The 22,962-nt window shown below is 36.2% G+C and overlaps 3 protein-coding genes across 11 annotated transcripts; 1 reads left to right on the forward strand and 2 right to left on the reverse strand.

Annotated features, from left to right (window-relative positions):
* The first annotated feature begins 711 nt into the window (after window positions 1–711).
* Window positions 712–6,310, forward strand: LOC105046580 (guanine nucleotide-binding protein subunit gamma 1). Its single transcript, XM_010925211.4, has 4 exons — window positions 712–1,220; window positions 5,750–5,802; window positions 5,904–5,948; window positions 6,057–6,310. Exons 1-4 carry the CDS (start codon window positions 1,095–1,097, stop codon window positions 6,139–6,141), a joined length of 309 nt encoding a protein of 102 aa, XP_010923513.1. The 5' UTR covers window positions 712–1,094; the 3' UTR covers window positions 6,142–6,310.
* A 141-nt stretch (window positions 6,311–6,451) lies between these two features.
* Window positions 6,452–10,338, reverse strand: LOC105046581 (uncharacterized). Of its 2 annotated transcripts, none has more exons than XM_073259841.1 (3): window positions 9,829–10,338; window positions 9,204–9,433; window positions 6,452–6,814 (listed from the first exon to the last, which is right to left on the reverse strand). In XM_073259841.1, exons 2-3 carry the CDS (start codon window positions 9,393–9,395, stop codon window positions 6,452–6,454), a joined length of 555 nt encoding a protein of 184 aa, XP_073115942.1. In that variant the 5' UTR covers window positions 9,396–9,433; window positions 9,829–10,338. The 2 variants fall into 2 exon arrangements, with proteins under 2 accessions (XP_073115942.1, XP_010923514.1); XM_010925212.4 differs by having other exon boundaries at window positions 9,204–9,483; window positions 9,829–10,336.
* A 2,092-nt stretch (window positions 10,339–12,430) lies between these two features.
* On the reverse strand, window positions 12,431–21,492 carry LOC105046579 (uncharacterized). 8 transcript variants are annotated; one of them, XM_073259839.1, is made up of 6 exons: window positions 21,449–21,463; window positions 21,119–21,214; window positions 20,826–20,945; window positions 20,283–20,360; window positions 19,702–20,129; window positions 16,538–17,657 (listed from the first exon to the last, which is right to left on the reverse strand). In XM_073259839.1, the coding sequence occupies exons 5-6, from the start codon at window positions 20,101–20,103 to the stop codon at window positions 16,848–16,850; spliced, it is 1,212 nt and encodes a 403-aa protein (XP_073115940.1). In that variant the 5' UTR covers window positions 20,104–20,129; window positions 20,283–20,360; window positions 20,826–20,945; window positions 21,119–21,214; window positions 21,449–21,463; the 3' UTR covers window positions 16,538–16,847. The 8 variants fall into 8 exon arrangements, with proteins under 8 accessions (XP_073115939.1, XP_019706893.1, XP_010923511.1 ...); XM_073259838.1 differs by lacking the exons at window positions 20,826–20,945; window positions 21,449–21,463 and adding an exon at window positions 12,431–13,351 and having other exon boundaries at window positions 16,811–17,657; window positions 21,119–21,419; XM_019851334.3 differs by lacking the exons at window positions 20,826–20,945; window positions 21,449–21,463 and adding an exon at window positions 13,982–14,279 and having other exon boundaries at window positions 16,816–17,657; window positions 21,119–21,419.
* Window positions 21,493–22,962: the final 1,470 nt, after the last annotated feature.

Raw genomic sequence — 22,962 nt, forward strand, 5'->3', positions numbered from 1 at the left:
GATGAATTATTATGCTTCCAAATTTTGAAATAAAATATCTATGTTGCACCTGCGCAACACTAGCATACATATTCATATAGTATGCATGTATAAATAATAGGATTAAAAGGAAATATACAGGGTGGCTGACCAACCATGGCTAAAAAGCTTGGGTGGGCTAACTCAATTATAACATGATTGTTGTTTCCATGTTCCTATTTGTTTAAATAAACATGCTGATGATAATCTATTATTTGTCAAGTGATATAATTCTTTATTTTATGGACATTGCTTGCTGCATTCACACTCGAAACTTATAACAAGGACCATTAACAATAGTCATTTTATTCCTAAAGATCCAATCAGGTTGTATGCAAAATATGGTTTCATTATTAGCATTATATAACATGAAGACATTTGAGTTCAACTTCGTATAATGTTTGTTTTTTCTTTAATATAAATACAAATTCGAGAAACCAGGCATACATCCTCGCAAAGTTTTCACATTTAATAGTCATTTCCTCATTCAACGGATATACCCTTTTTTTAACCTAAATATTTTCCTCTAAATGCATGAAACAAGAGAAGCCCATGCACCTTCTGAAGATTGAATTACATGTATCAAATTGTATAAATAATTAACCATATTTTAACAAAATAAAAATAATAAGCAGCAATAATATATTACAATGTTGAAAGGTGCCATTGTGAGGAGATGATGATGTGGTTGGAACCTTGGTTTACGCATCCCTCCTCCTGCCCAAGCCACTGACCTACCCACCATACGGATCAGAAAGAATCAAAATAAGAGAAAGGAAGCAGAAAAAGCGTGCTTTTTTAAACACAGCCACCTTCTCTCCTTTCATTATTCTTTTTGGCCGCTTCCCCCTTTCTAAGCCCGAGAGTAGTCTCCTCTCTCTCTGGTCTGTGCTCGGATCTCCGTTTCGACCTGTGGTGCTTTAATGGAGGCTCGGTGGATTTGTGCCCGAAGGACAAGGAGAGGGGACGTGGTCGGCTGCTGAGGTGGTGGTGGTGGACCCCTAGAGATCTCTGCGGCCGTTCCTCCCCCGTGGTCGCCGGATTTGCGAGGGGAGGCAATCAATCGGACCGCAGGGATGCAGGCCAATGGAGTGGAGGCCTCGTCCATCGATCACAAGCCTCCGCCGTCGGCCGAGGCAAGGGGAAAGCACAGGATCTTAGCCGAGCTGAAGCGACTGGACCAGGAAGCGCGATTCCTAGAGGTTGGAATCGCGCACCTCTCTCTCTCTCTCTCTCTCTCTCGTCTTCTTCTTCTCTTTTCCATCTTTTACTATTGATTGGTGCCCTAATCGATAAGGAGGAGAATAAAGAAAAGCAAGTAAAAATGTTGGAAATCTTTCTCCTTTCTGAAGTGATTTTTATTGAGTTTAGGAGAATAAAAGATCTGTTTTTTCCTGCTTTTTTGGATAAAACCTTCTTTCTTGAGCATGGATTTCGCTTTTTTTTTAAAAAAAAACATTTTTTTTTGTTTGTTGGTTTTTCATACAAGGGTAAAATAAAAATTTGATCTTGGCGTCTCAGTTTGGTTCTTGAACTAGTGGATTTCTATAGAACAAGTCTCTGAAAAGGGAGTGAGATTAATGAGTTTCTTTATTATTATGAAAGAGTGCTATGAGCAGTCCTTGGGTAGATTTGCAATCTTGTCAAGAACTGAACTTGGTAGAGCAAGCATGCATTGTCAGGAGGTAGATTGTTGAGAAAAGAGAACATGCTCATGGCTGTTGATTATTGGCTACAAAGGTAAGGGAAATGGTTGTTTGATGTTCAGTTAAGTGGATTGATGAGGAAGAGGAATAAAGGTCTCCCAAAATAATTCAACTTACATATTGTAGAGTATTAGCATTTTTGTAGCTCACTACCAGTTTTCTAGTCTTTCAGATTCCTTCATGATTCTTGTTGTGGAGACCATATTAATCAGACTTCAAAAGGAGAAGGAAAATTCAAATCGAGGCATGTTTCTCACACCTCAATTTGGAACTCACAAATCACAATATATTGTATGTAAAAATAGATTAATTTTATTTGACTTCCATGTTGTAGTTACAAATTACCTAAATCAACATATTTCAATGCTGTATTGCCACACCATATAGTTTGAGGTTGCTTCCAGAGTTCTAACTTCAAATATTCAGGTTCCCTAAACATGGTACTAAGTCGGCATTTTTTTTGTTGAGGACCCTGATTTGGCATATAGAAACTGATAGGAGGGATAAAGCAGAAGGGATGTGGGATGATACACTTTTTTAAATAATAATAATAATAATAATAATGGTTTTGAAATTGTCTTTGAAACATGAGCAAATCAAGTCCCCCTTTTTTCCGTATAATGAACTACTCTATCACTGGGATGCATTGTAAATCAATAAAATTAGATTTGATGAGGTTCTCATTAGCTTGATTGCACAAAGGGAACTCTTTTGAGGGGGAGAAGTATGGTTCTATGATTTACAGAAACACAGTATTCCTCGCTATGTGATGACAAGTCCTAGTGATGACAAGTCCTACGAATCGATGCACTGTCTAAACCTTATCTACAGGAAAACAGTGCAGGACTATATCTGCTGTTGTGCCCTCATGCACCACTTTCATGTCTCCTCTTTTCATAGTCAGGAGTAACGAGATTAATGAATCCATCGACAAGTTAGGTGAAGCTCCTGGCATTTAGTTACTGATTTTCTGATGAGATCTATATGCTTTTCTTTAAACTTATATTTGAGCTGCAGTATAAATCTTGTCTACTTGCTGACAACATCCATAGGCTCCACATTGAAGTGTATATAGGATACTGACATTTTGCAGAGACTTATGTCATATCTTTGTTAATTCTTGTTAGGCCTAAAGAGGATGAATCTTTCACGTTTAATGGTTGTGTGGAGAGAATCTAAATTCTGATAAACGGATGACATTCTAGACATTGGATTCTTCTCCAGTATCTGCAGTGGCAAGGGACTGCAAAAGGCTACTAACTACTATGCTATTCACATTTTTCAAATATAATAGAGAAAGGTTATTTTATCTAGTTAGGGGGTGGCTTGAGAGGTGTTAAGCATGGTTGTATATAGGGCTGCAACTCGGTAGGTAGGGTCAGATTGAGGGTAAACCCTAAGCAAATCCAACCTAACCAAATGTTAAGCTAAATTCGGGTTGGGTTGGGTTGTGCCATGTTAACCAGGTTAAATGGTATTTAATTTAAGATAGGAGAAAGATTTGGGACATCTTTGCTGGATTGATCTGTTGAATTGAGGCCTCAATTATTCATAAACTTCAAGGAACACTTACACATGATTTAAAAGGATTGAAGATTTAATTGTATAAACATATAAATAATCTATATGAAATATAAATATGAGCTATTCATTTATTTATTTATTGGGTCGGGTCAAGTTCAAATTGGGTTAAGGGTTAATCCTAACCCAATCCTACTTAAGGTGAAGCAAGGATTTTTGAGACCAAGCCCAACCCAAATTTATAAAATCTCTGTCCAACTCTACCCAGCGAGCAGTTTGGGCAGGAAGGTTCGGGTTGAGCCCAACCCAAGTTGCATCCTTAATTGTGTATGGCTATGTTTAAGCATGTGTTTACCTACTTGCTATCTGATGATTGGCTGCATGCAAGTGAATATTTCTAAGTCTTAGCACAACTGGTAGACATAGGCAAGCCAAACTTGATTTACCGAAACATATAGCATAACCAAGCCTGGTTGGTGAAATTCTAACAGAGTTGTTATTGCTATGGGTTACATGTTGTTGACAATTCCTATAATTCTTGCCATTAAGGAACATTCTCATATGCAACATCATTGATCATTTTCGTATTGTTGTACATCTTCACCATTCATATCACTTACAAATTGATTGTAACCAAACCAGTTATATCATTCATATCACTTCAATCTGTCTTCTTTACCATTATACAATGTGGTATAAAAATTAAGAAGACAGAAAAGAGAAAACGAGGAAATAAAAGGCAAGGTATATTGTTATTTGACTTAATTTATGTTTAGGGATTACAAACTGTAAATATAGAGAACTAATTGGACAAAGGAAAACCAATTGAAATGGAAGAAAATGATAAATTAAATCGAAAACAATCTTTAGATCAATAGTAAATAGGATAATATGTTTAAGAAAGATGAATAAATGATGTAGAGAAATCAGGAGCCTATGTTTATGACAAGGCTCTGTGTGTGTGTGTGTGTGTGTGTGTGTGTGAGAGAGAGAGAGAGAGAGAGAGAGAGAGAGATTTTGAGAAGTTAGGAGGTCTGGCAATAAGTTCGAGAAGGGAGTGACCCATCCCTTGATGGGGAAGTCAAGGGAGAAAAAGAAAGGCTGGGGGGTGGATATCAAACAGCGAATGCTTCCTTTTATATGCTATTTAAACTTAATGAAATTAACTGAACAGAATTTAATGGCTGTTTGGAAACACTTTTGACAGATAGAACATTCCTAAATTTTGAAACCATCTTCTATTTTTAATATACTATAGATATGTCTTATAATATGTAATTAAATATATAGAACTTGTATAGTGTGTCATCCACTCTAAATACATTTCCTTTCTTAAGTTGTGAAAAATCCATTCTCATCCACCATCCTGTTGTTTGCGAAATGTAGCATTTAGTGAATTTTAGATCCATTGGAGGACCATTTTGTATAAATCAAATTGCTAGGTAACTTCATCATTCGGGAAAAAAGTCCCGTCTAGGTTCCCAGGGTTTATGATTAATGGTACAGCATTGCAAATACATGTTAATGACCCATCTGTGGTGGATGATATTGTCAGGATCAGATTCCAATATGCCAATATCATCTTAAAATGCTGCTGCTGCATTGCTTGCTTATGTCCCAAATGTATGACAAAGTCAGATGATTGTGGTTGTGCCTACACCCAGTCCCTAACCTTGCATAGCATGTGTGCTTAGTTAACTGTTGGAGCTGGATTTTTTTTGTTCTGTTTAAATCAACCATTAACATGCATTACATTTTGCTATCTAAAAGACAAACATTTTCTTGAGGTTTGTGAGTTTCAGTTTGCAACAGAATATGCATGCAAATTATAATATAGCTCTATGCTAGTGCTACAATGTGTAAATTATGATCCGACTATACAAATTAATGAGTTGTGCAAATACTCTTAGGACAATGCAGTTCGATTACCTGGATATAGAGAATTTCTATGGTGGCGCCAAACAAACCAAGTTCCAAGTACATTCTTTAAATTAAGTGATAAGACATACTAAATGCTCAATTTATCCAGTGGATTTGTTTAGTTCTGATTGATGATTGACTTGAAGGGTGCACTCAATTGACATTCCACAGAAATGTCTATCATGATCCTGACAATCAAATTTTCTTCAATCGACAAGGTTAACAGCAATCTCTCTTTCAAGCAAACAAAGAATCTCAAGGATTCCTGTGTTATTCAAGTCTTCCCACTTAAGACTGGAAATTTCCAAAAAGATCGAAGATTCCTGTGTTGTTTGAGTCACATAGTTTAGTCGTTCCGGCAAACCACACTTTATAGTGCATAAAGCTACACTTGAATTGTTCATAGATTTAAAAGGCTAGTCATTTATGTGAGCAGGATGATAAGAAATAAAAGTTATTCTGTACAAGCAGAATTAAAAAGAATATTGCAAACTATTGTGTATGGTGAGAAGAACCTTGTTTCTTTGTCAGGCACTATTGTGATTCTTCTTACTAACCTTTTCAATAAAAACGGTTGCAAACAGGAAGAGTTAGAAGAGCTTGGGAGAACAGACACAGTATCAGCTGCATTGCAAGAGTATGTAAAAAGATCACACCAGAGTTTCAAATGACCCTAATGCTTCTAATAATGACAATAGTGCTCAAGGGAACTGATTTTAAAGTTTGGTGTCTAACCAGATTGCTGCTCAGAGTGGAAAGTAGGCCAGATCCTCTTCTCCCAGTGTAATCATCAAAGCATCAACCTTACTATCGTCCATACTGAAGAAGATATGATGTATATTTTCCCACTCTTTGACCTGTGATGATGTTGTTTTTTTTCTGGCATGGCAGAACAAATGGCCCTGCAAACCCATCTTGGGACCGGTGGTTCGAAGGACCTCAAGATCTGCATGGCTGCAAATGCTGGATACTGTGATTCTAATTGAACGAGAGATCAAAAGATACCTATTGCTCGACCTTTTTTAGTAGATATTATTTCAGACTATTTGTCTGCATGGTTTTGAGCTGAAAATTTACTGAAAGAGAATTTGTTTTTCACGCAACAGTGCAAATTCTTCTGAAGCTAATCACGTACATATTTTATACACCATAATTTGATTTGTAGAGTTGAAATGAGAAAGGAAGAAAAAATGCTGACATATGTGATTGTGCAGAAAGAACACTCTCCTCATAAACTTACAACCTAGTCCCCTGTGGGATGATACATGAGAAGAACCTCCCCAACTTTAATTTGTTGCAGGGCTGCCACCGACTCGCTGAGCTATCCATCCCAGGCCATCATATAGCCCTTCACCTTTGAGAGCACAGCAGGCCTGGATGTGCCAGTCATGGTTCTTGATGCTATGGAGGGCGAGGGCATCGGTTATCTCAGCTGGGGACATGGCATCCTTAAGGTCCTGCTTGTTTGCAAAGACTAGCACTACAGAATGCTCAAGGTCCCCATGCTGAAGTAACCTGAAGAGCTCATCTTTCATAATGGTGATCCGGGCTCGATCGGTGCTGTCTATCACCACAATGACAGCATGAGTACCTCGATAGTATGTTGCCCATGAGGCTCTCAACATTTCTTGTCCGCCCAGATCCCAAACCTGGGTAGACAAATCATTAGAGGCTTAAGAGCAGTGGATTATACTAATATGGATGGTGTGATACTGTAAGAAAACAGTCTGCCCCCCTGTACTGCATCAGAAGCATTATTCAACTGTCATGAACATACACGAAGGAGCACCAGCATACTGAAAGCTTGTTACAGCTACAATCAGAACACTTTTTATTAATCATTTTCTCAATCTTCACTTTTCCTACCAACCATCACAGCGTTAAACTTAACCACTGTAGTTGTTTTGGTGCACTGCAATATCATCACACTGTTCCCCCTTCACACTGTAACATTATACCAATTGACCATTATGACGTTATAAAATACAGTGTGCCTCTTTTACTAAGGTCACCCGGTAGAGCACGGGGAGCTCCAACTCACTTAAAAAGTCTGAAACTATTTTCAGTAATTATATCATTTATTTATATCACATGCTTATTTTTAGATTTCCATCTACAATGTTGTGCTTGAATTGCATTAATAGTCATGAAGTATTAGTTCAGTCCATGATGCACTTAACTTGGCATGTATTGACATAATGTAGTAAGACTTAGATGTTGTAATCTGAAAATAATTCTGAGAAGGTGGGGAATTTGGGAAGTGATGGTGAGGGGACATAAAGCATCGAGTTTAGTACTATGCAAGCCCCAAAAAAAGGAGAATATCAATGTGCATATTTTCTCATGACTAAATCACATACAAACACATCATCTCCTCTTTGGAGGGAAAATCCAAGGATTCGGATCTCTCCACTACGAGGGCCAGTCTTCCAAAATCCAAATCCAAATACAGATTCTCTTGGGTCCATGTGTGGACTGGAGAGGATACAGATTCTCTTGGGTCCATGTCTGGACTGGAGAGGATCCCAATCCAAAATCCAAATCCACTTTTTGCTTACCTTTATCAGGTATATGTGCAACTATTTCAAAATGGAATAATTAGCCTTCATATATTTTGTAAATTCTAAAAGGCACTGCCCTATTTCTTTTTTTCTTCTTTTTTTTTTTCAGAGAATCCATTGCTTCTCTCCACACAGATCTGAGGAAGTGAAAGAGACACCAAAGGGAAGTGTACATCAAAAATTGGGATCTGTGAAACTTCAGCTATTAAAAGGTACCAGATTTCAAATGGTCTTTCTACAGAGTTAATTTGCAAATCTATAACCTGTTTCAGTATGTTAATAAAAGGGGTTGTATAAAATAATTTAATAGTCAAAGGGGTTCGAGAATTCGCCCTATTTATTAATTACAACACATGTAAAAATTTGCCAAAGCAAAGTGTCCTCATTACTCTATGTACAGCAAGTTCACTGACAAGACTATAAACAAAATTTTCAGGGTCATCCATACTTGTATATCTTTGGACATAATGAACATAGAACCTTGTCATATATACAAGCAAGTCTTCCATCACTCTCGCCTTGCACTCAGAAAATGGCATTAATGTCACCTTCTAGAAATAAAGATCTTCTTCACAAAATCATATGTGAAAAATTACTTAGACGCAAGTAACTGGAAACTCAAATCCCTTGAAAATTTATTACATCTTTCCCTTCAATATAATCATAAAATTCTCTCATGGAATGAGACCTAAGAACATTGTTGATAAATCTACATTATGAAGAGAAACGCCCATCTACATTTTTGGAACTTGTCTCCACACAAGTCTTGGATTCAACCAACACAATACATATTTTGCTTGCAGATTTTGAAATTTGAGTCAAATATTATTTGGATCTGGGATTGTCTGCTTCGATCTCTGCTGCTTAACATAGCCCATAAAAAAATCTGCGTTGCTTAAGGATTTGTAGCTGGTGTGTGTGCATAATTGGGAATCGGATTGCCTACATTTTTCTCTGCCCATTAATGCGGTTCATAAAAAAACTCAGGTTGCTCAATGTTTTAATAGATTTTCTTCTAACATCTAACACATGTTCTGCCTTTTTTCTTCCACCTCTATTCATTATTACTTATCCTCCATCTGTTGTCTTTTATCTTTTCTACATTCTATTTATTGTCCTTTTCATTTATAATACAAAAGCTATGTGTGGATCTGCTCCTGGTTAAGGCATGTAGCGATCAAGAAATTAATGAAATTTCATTAACTGCCTTTTATTCTCTATTTCACTTTATTAAGGTCACCTAATGTGAGTTTTCCCAAATTCATGAGGTAATTAACGACATATTCTTGGTTTTTTCTAAACCTATGGTGATTTCCTCCTGCAAATGGGCATGAATGTAACTAGTTATAGATAAGGACCAAGACATGCTAACAAAAGAGCACCAATAAGTAAATAAGATACCATCCTCAATATCACAAGGCCCATCATACCGCTGCAAATTATCATTGGAAAAGAAAATAAAACGGCAAGTGCTCACCTCAAACCGTACGTTCTTGTAGACCACTTCTTCAACATTGCTCCCAACCGTAGGAGTCGTGGTTACAGCCTCCCCAAGGTGTAGCTTATAGAGCGTCGTGGTTTTTCCAGCATTATCCAATCCCACAACCACAATCTTGTATTCCTTTGCAGGGAACAACATCAACCAGAATCTCGATATAAATGCTCCCATCTTCTACAGGATCCAGTAGACAGCCGCCACACTTCAATCTGAGAGACAGCACGGGCCAAAGTTTACTTCTTTTTGTTTTTTTTCCCCCCTGAAACAACTTCAACATGTGAAACAAATCAAAAAGGAAAAAAAAAATCTCAATTTATACAAATTTGAAGACAAGATCGAGAGATGATGACAGACAAGAAAATTTCTGAGAGTTAACAATCTGCAGGGGCACATGAAACATGAGAAACATCAAAGGAACATGGAAAAATGGAGGGAAAAAGGGGCGTGAAGGGGTGGGGGAAAGAAAATTCTGAAAGAAAGGAGCTTCTTTGTGATCTCGTTGTATTACAAAAGTTGGGATCTTGACAAAGAAACTGATGAAATATAAAAACCAAAGCTGGAAGTGGGGGAAAAAGGTAAAAAGGGGGGGAACGGAGGATCTCACGTGGAAGAGAGAGTGACGAGCGGCAGGGACGAGACTAAGAAGAGCAGACGGGAGGAGGGCGAAGGTCCTCCAATGGCGGGGATCGGAGGGTTTCTCTGGTCGAAGAGATAGCAAATGATTACAAGGGGTAACCACAGAAAACCCTAATTCGAAATGAGAAAGAGAGAGAAAAGAGAGGAATGGGAGGATTTGCCGCCTCCGCCCGTTGGAGAGGCGATTATATATTTATAGCCTCCAAATAAAGAAGAAGAGAAGAAATTAAATTTGGGAGCCAAACGTAACGCTCAAATCCATGGTGCCATCGTGGCATGCTGACGTGGATTTCTTTTAAATTTCACTCATCTAGAAAGCTACGGTCACCTATCAGCTTGATAACTTTAATTTATAATAATAAATCATGCGTGGTTTGACGTAATGGCTGTTATGGCGTTATAGCGTCTACCGTAAACTTGAGTCATAGATTCTAATGGATGTGTGCGTGATGTCCTTTATATTGCAGGACTAACGAGGGCCATTTTATCTTTTTATGGTTCATCGGTTAAATATTATTATGAGTTACATTAACAGTCCATTTTTTTATGGATAAAAATTTTATTTAAAAATCTATATTTTTCAAAATAAATATTTTTCAAATAATATTTAAATAGAAAAATAATATATTCATTTTTTTTATATTGCACTAATATTTTTTCGGATAAATTACTAAAATTGATTCATATTTTTTATAATATTTTTTTATTTTTTTTATGTTTAAAAAAAATAGATGATTGAGTTATTAGGCATTGAATGATGGAAGTATTGAAAATAAGAATGAAGTATTTTAAGAATAAAAATAAATATTTATATTTTTGACTAATAAAAAAATGATTTAACCATCTCCAAGTGGATCAGATTTTTCTTCTATTTTATGAATAAATACTAACTTATCCATCTTGAAAAATATGAGAATATGGATAAATATATTTAATGAAAAATTGATTAATTTTTTTATAATATTTATCTATAAAAAAATAGATACTAAGTGGTACATTTTATGATATCAATTTAAAAAAATGAAATACACCTCACCAATGACTATTTGGGTAACATTTTTGAGCTACTAAAATATTTTTGCCCGAGTTGATTGTATCTTATGCTGAATTGTATGCAAACAAATGCTTGATCTTCTTTTACGACATCAACCATTAAATCATGCATCGCACAACTCTCAAAGCCTTCTAAGCTTTCTCTTTAATCTGTCTATGCAGATCTCATGGCAGCTATTATGCGATCCAATGGGGTATATCATGAAGGCAAATCATTCTTTCGTGCAAAAGATATAACATGAATCTTTTTTATTAACGCAACACTAATACTCATGCAACGTAAGAGTGATTTGATGTATGGATGGATACAACACGAATCTTTTTTTATTGACACAACATTGATGCTCATGCAACATAAGAGTCATTTGATGTCTGGATAGCATGTAGATGGCTAAACTTTTGCTACTCGAAGATGTCAAAGTTGAGCTTTTACCCTGATGCTCAATCCAATCTAGGCCAATGCAACGTTTGGGGCATGTCTTAAAAAACCATACAAGTTCATTTCATGGTTTGCCGTGGCTCATCTCCATATATATTGTGTTTTTTTTTTTTTTTCTTTTTCTTTTGGTATAAGAGTGTATTTCAGGAACTGCTATGATCTTAGATTTCTTTCAGCTGTTTCGGCTCTCCGTATCCAATTAGCCTATTTGGAATCTAATCTTGTGTTTGTTCATGTTGCTCCATTATCAAACCCTCCTCCAATTTATTACAGATAACCTCACTTTCAATGTTTGGTGTGCTGGATTTTCATGGTTAAAATATATTTGTTCTCAGAACATGAAGCATGACTGATGTCGATTGGTAATGAAAAAGGGTTATTGATGATCAATGGCCATCTCTTGTGTTGCTCGGAAACTCAATAAATTCGATTATTAGAAACTCATTTCCCTAGAGCTTCGCTGGTGAGTGTTCAAGGGAGTTCTAACAGATTAGACATAAAACAATGAGCTTGTAAATATGACAAAATTGGCACCACCGTATGCTTCTTATAGCTGAATTTTCTATGCCCTCTCATCTTTGACGTTTTTCAATGTATTAATTAACGATCTGTTTGGATCTTCCTACATGAATGTCTTACAGGATTCAGGCTTGCTGGCTCGCTTGAGTCCCAACCCTAGTTTGACTGAAAACATCAAACCTGGTCAGGGCCAAGTATTAAGCACAACTCTATCAGGCCTGCCCTAGCCAGCAGGAAGAAAAAAAAAAAAAAGGGCCTCGTACAGATTTTTTTTTTTTTAATTTTTTTTACTCCAAGATTTAGGCTCGAGGGGTGTTGGCTCTATATGGGCCATGCACATGTCGGCTGCCCCATCCATGAATGCAAAAGGTACTGCATAAAAAATACTCGAGTTCGACTCTCGAGGTGCTTCGTTTCAGTCGAAGATTCCAATTCTATCGAAGGCTAAGTCCCTGATATAGCTCAGTTGCCTAGTCTCAGTCCAGCACCACTTCAAAAGAGAAGGCCCGGGGACAATCATCCGAAAATGAGAAAAGATGGTGCTCTCAAGCCAAGGATCACTTAGATGGGCATCTTTCAACTATGAAATTATGAGTTTAAAGGGCCCAGTACGGGCTGAAAGGTCTGTTTTCTATACAGAGATCTAGCCGCAGAATGACAGTTTTTTATTGTCTCCAAGGTGACCATAGATGGCCAGTAGTACCCCATTCTCAACAACTACCTATATAATCTCAGGCCACCTTATTCTGCACGCACCTTCATGAACTTCTGTCAAAGCGTTTTTGGCTTCTTCAGCTGACAGGCAACGTAATAGTAGTCCTTCAAAGCTCCTCCGATAAATCATTCCTTCCCAACTGAAAAACTACAGTGCATGCCATGTGTCTTCGACTATATTGAAGAAACTCGAACACCTTCAATTGCTTCCTGCATCTGCGTCTTCTTCGTTCTCTTCTTGGTTTAGCTGCGAGCTGGCCAAACACGGAGGACACGGCAGAAGAACTCCCAGTGGCTGTATTGGATGAAGCACTCGAAAGAGAATATACTATGCTTTCAACTCGCTCTAAGGCCTTCACAATTGAAAGCGAAGATACGAGTATGCCAAAAAGAAAGAACGAAGGGAAAAACCCCTAACTTCCACTCCTTGGGGCGAATCTAGACCCTCACTATGCTTGTCCCAATGGGTAGCTTGGAAATACTTATATGCAAAATAATTCGTAAAGACTGCTAACTTTCCCTTTCATACTGGATTGAAAAGCTAACTATAGATTTATAATGAGAACAAGCCATATCCCTTTTTTAAGGTGACGTGTGATTACCAGCAAGCGAATCCTCGACCACTCCATCCTTTGTGAAAGAAATCCATCCCAATCCTATGGGATTACCCAAACAGGTCCTAAAGTTCCATCTACCAGTTCTTTCTTCTGGAAAAAATCTGCCAACCCCATCTTTAATATGCGAAATCTTATTTAGAGGCCCACATCTGTAATATTTTGTACATCAGTTTCTGTTTATATACTGATGAATTGGAAATAAGAAATGAAAATGGAGGCTACAAAATGTGCAATTTGTCATTCTAGATGTCACCAATCCTAATCTCATACCCTAATACTTCATGTCTAAGAAAATCATTACGAATCATACATAACATATTAATCTCAATAAAAATCCTTCATTAAATTCTCCGCAACACTAGTGATGCATCTAATCAAATATGTTAGGCAAATGCTTTGACGTAGACTTGTAGTAATTATGATCAACAAACTAACCCTGTGGTCATTTTGAGTTTTCTGACAAATCAAGCTTCCATAAGAAGTTCTAGTGCACCTACTCAGGTCTTTAGGCACTTTATCAAGCAGTGAACTTAACAAGTAAATGTTGGAGTATGACAAACTTCAGAGAGTGAAGAGAAATATGACACATCTTGAAAAATAGAGTCAAGGATAAGCCCTTCTCTTGTTCATTCTCCAAAGAAATATTGTATCTTCTAAACCAGGTTTGGTTTCAACATATGATAACTCATACATAATATATGTAAAAGATGTGAAATGTTGAACCAGAAAGTAGTATGCAATAGTGATAAAAACTCAGATAATGGCATGGAAGCAAGAGCTTAGACACTACAAAACGAGAAGCATAGTACTTTTCTTGTCGGATTGTAGCAGTAAGTATGCATACAAATTTAAGGTACAGCTCCATACTTACGATGTGAAGGCATGATTCCACTGTGTAACCATTAAAACTGTTATCAAAACCTGAAGTGCTTACATGGATCCAAACATACAACAGAATACAATGATGGTAACAAATCCTGTGCAAGGAAATTCCAGACGAAGTCCTATATCAAAGATGAGCTTGCATGATGAAACAGTAAAGAACTGGATAACAGACAAGGCAAACATTTCTATATCCTGCAACAGCATGAACAAGAAATTTATTTAGCATCTAGCTCACTCCTTATGAACATGTGTAACAGTAACCTTACATGCCTCTCAACAATTATCTTATAGACAAGTCATTCAACCTTGCGAAATAACTCATTGAACCCTTAAACCGATCAGTTTCTTGGACACTATTACAATTAGGCTGTTTACTTGCGAAACTGTAAATCGCCTTTAGAAATAACAAATTAAGTACTTTTCATGCTTGCAGCTGCTCCCTCTTTTATGACTAAAAATTAGCTACCTATTCTTCAACACCACCAAGTAGGAGATAGCCCACTAGAAAAGGGTTCTTGCAATCTTGCATTCAGAAGCATAAATAAAGCTCCAAACCCCAATAATGATGAAATATAACCATAATTTCTTGAACCTCAGAAAAGATTGATGAGTAGACTAATCAACACCTCTCTTTTTGAAAGAGAAATAAGAATCAGCTGCAATTACTCTAAAAACCTTCATTCAATATAATCCAAAACCCAAGGCTAATGAGGAAATAAAAATTAAACATATATGGAACCCCTTATTTTGTTGAGAACAAAATGGACCCTTCCATGCCATTGAAAAATGGGTAGAAAGCATGCATCAATCAAACAGCTTGAAACAGCAACTCTGGCCATAAACCTAGCTATTATGGACAAAGCTACTACTATAGTTGGTCATAATGCAGTTTTCAGCGCCACCAACCTGTTGTCATCTAAACTCTGATTTGAGCAATTCCAGCTCCTTTTGAAAGTTCTTTGATGCTAACTAAATAAAGAGATTTTATTGCAATTTGACACTATCTAGTTCTAGTAAAGCATTATATCTACTGCTGTTGAGAATCCTGAATTTACCTTATTTTTCCTTTTTTTTGCTTCTTCTAACAAGTCAATTACTCTCGTATCATCATTATTAAATTCTTCAGCATTCTTGCAGTTTTCCAACACTTGAGGGAGCATGCAAGAGATGGCTCCTTTGTTTTAAGGGGCATTTGAGAAATGGCTAGGTCCTGAGGTCTGATACATTTGATCCCATGGTTTGCAGCCCATCTCTCAATCAAGAACTCAAGAACATCAAGTACTTTCCATGGTTCTTGGTATTATGTGCACTCCAAGTATTTTGAACCGTATAGATCCTCCATACTTAAAAATCTTTCAATCGATTGCCTGAGTAATAGAACAGCCTGAACACACTTCCTTACAAATGCCAAACTAAAATCATATGAGCATGTCTCACTTGTCTCAGATTATTGTTAAACCACATATTTGGTTGAAATTTTGCCCAAAAAACATTTAGTAAACATCTGCATATGATGGCGGAGTCATACACACCCAGTATGGTATCAGGCTATTAGCACTCACACAAGAATGCAAAAAAAAAATCCTCAAAGAATGCAATGCGAGATAGCTTTTAAGAGGAAGGATGATAAGTGAGTAATTGTCTGAATCATTATTCATGCAATCTTTAAGAGGATTTGCTCTTTATTTTCATCATCCAACCATATTAAAGGAACTCAAATTTTCTCAGAAAAAGAATTATCCTCTTCTTAGCATTACACTCCCTCTCAAAAGCCTGGATCTGTTCATTTTGCACAGGTTGCAACCAGCACTTCATCATATTAAAATGTGAAATCACAAAAATAAATAACTGTTAATTGATAATCAGTTATAATAATTCCCTTTTTTGAAAATATGCAAATCAAAAGCATGATTATAATATAAGCAAATAAATAAAAGAAGGTAGCCCAATGCACAAGGCTCCTGCAATTGCAGGATCTGGGAAAGATCAAACATACACAGCCTTACCCTCCCATATGAAAAAGCTATTTTCATACATCAAACCCATGACCTCCAGGTCATGATGGAGCAACCTTATTGTTGCGCCATGGCTTACCCGCTAAATATAACTAAATAGATAACTTGTGATGACATTTAAGCTGTCGATGTATCAAGGAAAAAACATCTTTTATTTTGTGTGATAAATAGATGAAACTCTATTTCAACAACAAAAAATAAGCCTTGCACACACTTTAAAAATATATGAAATTCTCATGCTCCTGATAACTTTAAGCAACGCAAGTAAACAGCTTTGCTTCTAATGCTTAAGCAGCTCAAATAGTTTAGCGCTCATTAATGCAATTGTTTAACTCAATCTGATGCCATTTATTCATAAGGTGGAATGGTAAGTAGGTTGTTGGCAGAAGCAACTTTAGCACAATGCCATAATCAACAGAAAAGTTACTTCGATGATGAGACAAATTGTTTTAGCATTATAATTAACCAGCCATCAAGCTAAGTTAGAAGCACATAGTTCTGAAAGATTGCAAGAAGCAGTACTCGGCTACTCTAGGAAAATTTACACACATTAGACAAGAAGACTAACAACAGTACAGTCCAAGAATTTCCAAGTTCACAGAAATTCTAACAATTATACCACTCCTACACTGACTACAAAGCAGAAAGATTTACAAAGTACACCAGGAAATGATCCTTAAAGAAGGTTAGAGATATGTCTAAAATTACCTGACCTTGTTGAAAGATAAGGATCACTAGGTGGGAGTCAAAAATTTTGAGCAGATAACAGGTGCCTTAATTGATGTAAATGTTCTTCATTTGAAATATGAAGAGCGAGACGAAGATTTGTTAAAAGTGATTCCTGCTCCCAACTTAAAGGACCCAAAGCATAAAAGGCCTTCACTGTAGATTGGTATGCATGTAGTTCTAATTCATGGACGTTGGCGGCTAATTCATCTTCAGAAACACATCGGTACTTTTTCTCAGCTTCAGATGGACATGAAGACATGGCATCACCAAAAAAGCTACTGGCAATATCTCTAGGATATTTTCTTGTATTCCCATTAGTATAGTCTGGTACGTTGTTATCACTACAACTAGCAACAGAGCACGTATTATTCTCTTCAATAATTTGCAAAGGTATGGAAGATGGATGCATAGCATGATTATTGGTCTCCTTATTAACAACGATCTCAGAAAATCTAATTATTCTGCCATTAGTGGATGAATGCTGACAATTCTCATCCATCATATCTTTTGATAAAGGAACAGCATCTATCTTTCTAGGCAGTGTCCTTTTTGTTAGCTGATAAGACCCATCCATTTTTGGGCTTGCTTTCCTTTTCCTTCCAGTACCTTGAACCACAACATCTGGTAGTAAGATACAGTGGGAATTGAGATTCTTCTTCCCAGTTCTTGCAGGCGAAAATGAGCAAAAATGATGATCTTCTTGCTCATGTCTCTGTCCAGTGCAAGCATCTTCAGATATACCTTCATGTGCTTCACAACCTGAGCCTATGTTATATTTGGAGCTAGAACAGTTGTAGCCATTGATGAATTGCTTTTTTCCACTAACCTGAAAGAAAGAAGATCAATAACCAGATAAATTAGAAAACCTATTGAGAATTTCTGTGTGCATAGAGTTGCAAAATGGAAGCAATACGACTGGCTCTTTCCAGGTCATGCTTACAATCTTTAGAAATCAATTTCCATTACTCTCTTTCATCCAATGATGAAGAACTACATGAGGGATACATTATGAAATAAAAAAGGAGTGATCTTTCAAATTCCTTATGAATTTACCAGACAGTGAATACTAAATACAACCATTAATCCTACAAGATAATAAAGCAAACAAAAGGAATATTCTTTCCACAAGAAAAAAGGAAACTTAAAGATTGATTTGCGGCCACCAGAATCTGAATGCAAGAGGTGACTGAAAGGATTTTTTAAATAGCAGTAAACATCATCAAGAATAGCAATTATCAAAAAGGGTATGGTCATAACAAGACGGGGAGCACATAATTTTAGTTTGCATAGGACACAGTTAATGTCTACTGCTGAATGATATTTGATAAGAAGAATTATAAGCATACAGGGCAAAAATGCATTCAGTTGAAAATCACAGGAGCCACAGTTACTAAACTAAGTTTGACATTTACAGCACAGACTGGCTGTTGACTAATTAATAGCTTCAGTCTTGTAATTTTTATGTGGTAGTTCCTTCTAGATTACCTTTAGAATTGCTTTGCATCATACTATTTTCGTGTCACAAGCAGAAAATTTTATCCCAAAGATGGATTCAAAGCACATGATATTCAATATATGCTGTTGACATTTCATGAAGTATGTAATCTGGAATTTTCCCACAGATAGTTACACTGATGTTGTGTATGTTAAATAAGATTATATACATGGAATATTTGGTATATATATCATATCAAGTCCCGATATTTGAATTGTAAACTCCAAGATTTAGATGGCACTATTGCAAGTTTTCATTTGCCAAGTGAGATTCAGCTGTATTGACTGGATCTGATCCCAACCTGGCCAATGTCAGAAAAAGAAGCAGATAGTTCAAAATATGCTAAATTAGAGTTCATCTAACTCAAATCAAGATCCCATTATCAAATTATGTCAGTAAAACCATCTGAAGGATTTAGCATGAAGCTGTTCCTGCATACATGATTACATGTCCAACCATGTCCTTTGTTTTTATCAACTGCTACCACATTGAAGCTGAAAATAAAAGATTTATGCCATCAAATATGTAAGAGCTTCATGTGTTTATGAGAAATTTCTGAGCAGAAACAAAGTACATAAAGGTTCCATAACAATATGAAATGTTTAACATACTTAAGAGGTTATGTTACTCTAAGTTTGAAAATGAACTTCCCACCGTATAATGACTTTTAAAACATTGGATATGTGGTAAGCTTATAAAGAAATGCTGCTTAACGCATGTCATGTTAAATTCCTAGCAACACATACATTACCATTGACCTTAAGCTTAATGGCTATGACACAGTAAGTTACAAAATACTAGAACAGTGTCAAAGAAACTCACACAAAAGCAAAAGTTTGAGAAGCAGTGCAGTGCAAATGTAGATGGCATGCAGTTGTTACAGTTATCTGTTAAAGCCAAAAATGCCAATGTGTAGAACACAAGAAAGCAAACTCATAATCATGTGACAAAGACGGAGATCATAAGCTAGATGTGTAGTACAAGTTCTTTTTCTGTGACAAATTTGGAACTACACACTAACAAGTAAAAGTGAAACACAAAAATGCCTTTCCAAATCCATGAGAATTAATGGAATTTGAAGAAATAGACCATAAATCATACTTCTGAATACATTTTTTAACGATCAACAACAACTAATAGCAACCAATCACAACATGATGAGGCAGAAGTAGCTCTATTCAGAACACAAAATTATGAAATTAAATAAATAGAAAAGTGATACAACTTTTACCATAAACAGTTCCCCTAAATCATACCATGTAAGAAAAATATTTAATCACAAAATCACAATAAAAAGGTCAGACAGATAGAATGGATAACAGATTAACGGATGAGTGAAAAGAGATTTAAAAAACTGTGGAAATTGGTCCTCTACCTTTCCAATCACAACCCATTGATTGTTATGCCAAGCTTGTCGAACCCTTAGACTAGAGACATGAAATTCTCTAAGCTGGATTGAGCCAAAGAGTCTGATGACAACATGATTTCTCTTCAGAACTTTTGCTACCTTTCCAACCCTCCATGAATGGAGGTCGAACACCTCAGCTGTGTCACCAACAATCCACCTCTCCTTTCCATGAACAGGAGGTGGACATGGCCTAACATCTTCCTTGCGCACCCTTTCTACTACGGGCTTTTCTTTGGCTGTCAGAAATAGGTCATATCTGACACTGAATTTATCTCCATGTATTGATGAAATTTTAGCAGGAATCCAAGAGCAATAGCGATCCTCGTTTCTTCTCATAACCTCCACCTTGTTCCCTTCTTTGAACCCCATCCTTACAATATATTGTTAGCATAAACCTACACAATCCACAGAAACTAATAAAAGGAGTGTAACTCTGTAGAAAGTAATTATGTTTGAAACTGTTACTGGTATTACTAAACCATAGATCCAGCAATAGATGGACTCAGCAGAAACAGAAAAGCAACAAATTCAACAGTTCAAGTTGATACCTGAACAAATCCAGCTGCATACATCAGAAGAAAACCCAAGGTCTTCAGATCTTGTGATCAAAGAGAATTCCTGTCATCCTGATGAACAGTTGTGTATATGTATCAGCTTTTACCCTTTATTTCCTTCTGTTCAGAAACTAAATACATAGAATTGGCAACAAGGTTGATTGCTAATCTAAACAAAAGATAATCAATTGATATACTTCCCATGAACAAAAAAGAAACCTTCTTAACAATGAACCCAAGATTAGAAATTCAAAAAAAAAAAAAAAAACTAAGAAAGCTGAAATCAAAGCAAGTACAAAGCTGGAATACGAAATAAAATTGGAATTAAATATAGTCAAAGTGACACATCAACACCAAATGATCCAAATCCCAAAGACCATTCTCCAAAACATCACCTAGAAACCACAGAGAAAAGGAATTGGGTTTGAGCCCACTAACCAATTTCCACATGATAAAGTTAAACTACTAAAGTACATAGTGATACAAAATTTAAAAAAAGAAAAAGAAAAAAGAAAACAACAGGACATAAAAACGCACCGAATCCTTGAGTCGAACTAATAAGAACCATTCAGCGGAAAAGAGGGATCTTTCGGAGCTTCTAAGACAAACCATGACATTCTTGATCTAAATATCGCAAGAATCACCTAAAAACAGAGACTTCCACCAAAACAATACATAAAGATCCAAGATTTGAACTAAAGAACAATAAGACCAGCTCGATTTCAAGCGAGAAACCCAAAAAAAAAAAAATCAATCGTTGGCCATCGAAATTGCTTGAAAACAATAACAGAACATGGAAAGAATCCAAGAAACCGTTTGGGGTTACTGACCTGGAGAGGTGGTTCGGAGGCGATTCCGACGCTTAATTTCTGTGCCGGGGCCGCATAAAACGGGAAAACGGCGTGCTGGTTTGCTCCGGAGATCGGCTGGTATTGGGAACAACTTGTGAAAAATAAACACAAATAAAAAAAAAACGAGAATTTCTTTCCTTTTTTTTTTTTTTTTTTTTTTTTGCTTTTAAATATCCATCGTTGCATAATTAGTTCCCAGCCTTTTTAGATCACCAAAAACCGCCATCTTTTTTATTTTCCTAATTTTATCCTCTATAACTTTATATAAAGAAAAATATCCTTAAATTAGTTGCGTCACCACGGAAGTACCTAAACAACGGAGATAGACACAGCCGGGTTTTGTTGGGTAGCGGAATCAGGATGAACAAGCCATAACAATCCGGCAGGGCCCATCGCTTGACAATGGATAAATAACAACAATGACTTAAATATTTTTTTATATTTTTTACTGCAGAGAAATATGCAAGGAAAAAATACTGTAGAGAAATCTAAAAAAAAGTAGAGCTGGTGGGGTGGTTGAGATCAGCTTGGGGTGAGAGGATAGCTGTGAATGCAGAAAAGTTGTATCATTGACAAGATTTTTTAAGAAATTCCACATCTCTCATGCAGCATGAAGGGACTCATAACAATAGCTCTCACCTTGGAAAACTTTTTTGGTTAAATTTCTGTGAATTAAATTATACAATATCTCTCTTGGTGATGGATTGGGATAAGCTTCAGCTTGGACCATGTGCTGATGAAAGCATAAAGAAAGATGGAAAATCATCTGATATTTTGCTAACACCATAATGAGGCTTGCTGCACAGCTATTTGGGTTTTCAAGCTATCGGGTCGTGACTGATATTTGATTCACATGTCCCTGGGATTTTGTACCTTATAAACAAATGATTATATATTTATCTAACATTTTTTTTTTCTTTTTTCTTCTTTTTTTTGTTTGAGATTGATTTGTCTGCCGCATGAAAGTTAAAGCTTCCATGTAGCTAGCATAAGGCCTGGATTATCAACCACGTGATATATAAATTTATTGTTAAATTAACACATTCACACTCACAGTCTCTGTATAGCTCCTAGTTTTCCTCAAAGCCTCTAACAGAGAGGAGCGTCTTTTTTATAATAAAAGAATTGTATAAACGTAGAATCAAAGTGAGTGTTTTCCCAGTATTAAGAGTCTATGGCCCAAAGATACTGGAATCCATAATGCGGATATAAGTATCTGAATGAACAATCCAGACCATGATTGTCATAAAAAGCATATACAGCAAATAACCATGTCCCGCTACAGGAAATTACATGTAGAATTCGCATTCATATTCCTTTATCCTGCTTCACTTCAATCCTGTATTCCTCTTTTTTGTGTATGATCATCCCAGATATGACATGGCTTGGATTTATTTGGACTACAAGTTCAAACCAGATTATATAACAGGAACTAATAAGTAATATTCAGCAAATTAAGATTCATTTATCAGCAGATTTTCACCTTCCGTTCAAACTCATTTCCGTAATTCTTTTAGTTTCTCTGACAGGAGCAATTGCTGTAGCCCCTTAACAATAAATACACAATTAAATTCCAAGATTTATAAATTTTAATAAATAAAATAAATAAAAATGTTTAGAATTTTTATAAGGTTTTTAGTTAAACATTCTATTGTCAATACCTTCTTTTGTTCTATAATAATTCTATTCGAATCAATTGATAATTGGGTGTACTATTGTACAACTTTAAATGAATCTAGATTGATAAGGAGTTAGTCAATGATGTTCAAGCATGACCATGAAACCCTTTCATATTTAGCTTCATATTAAAAAAAATAAAAAAC

Source organism: Elaeis guineensis, chromosome 6, assembly GCF_000442705.2.
Source record: "Elaeis guineensis isolate ETL-2024a chromosome 6, EG11, whole genome shotgun sequence".
Taxonomy (NCBI): domain Eukaryota; kingdom Viridiplantae; phylum Streptophyta; class Magnoliopsida; order Arecales; family Arecaceae; genus Elaeis; species Elaeis guineensis.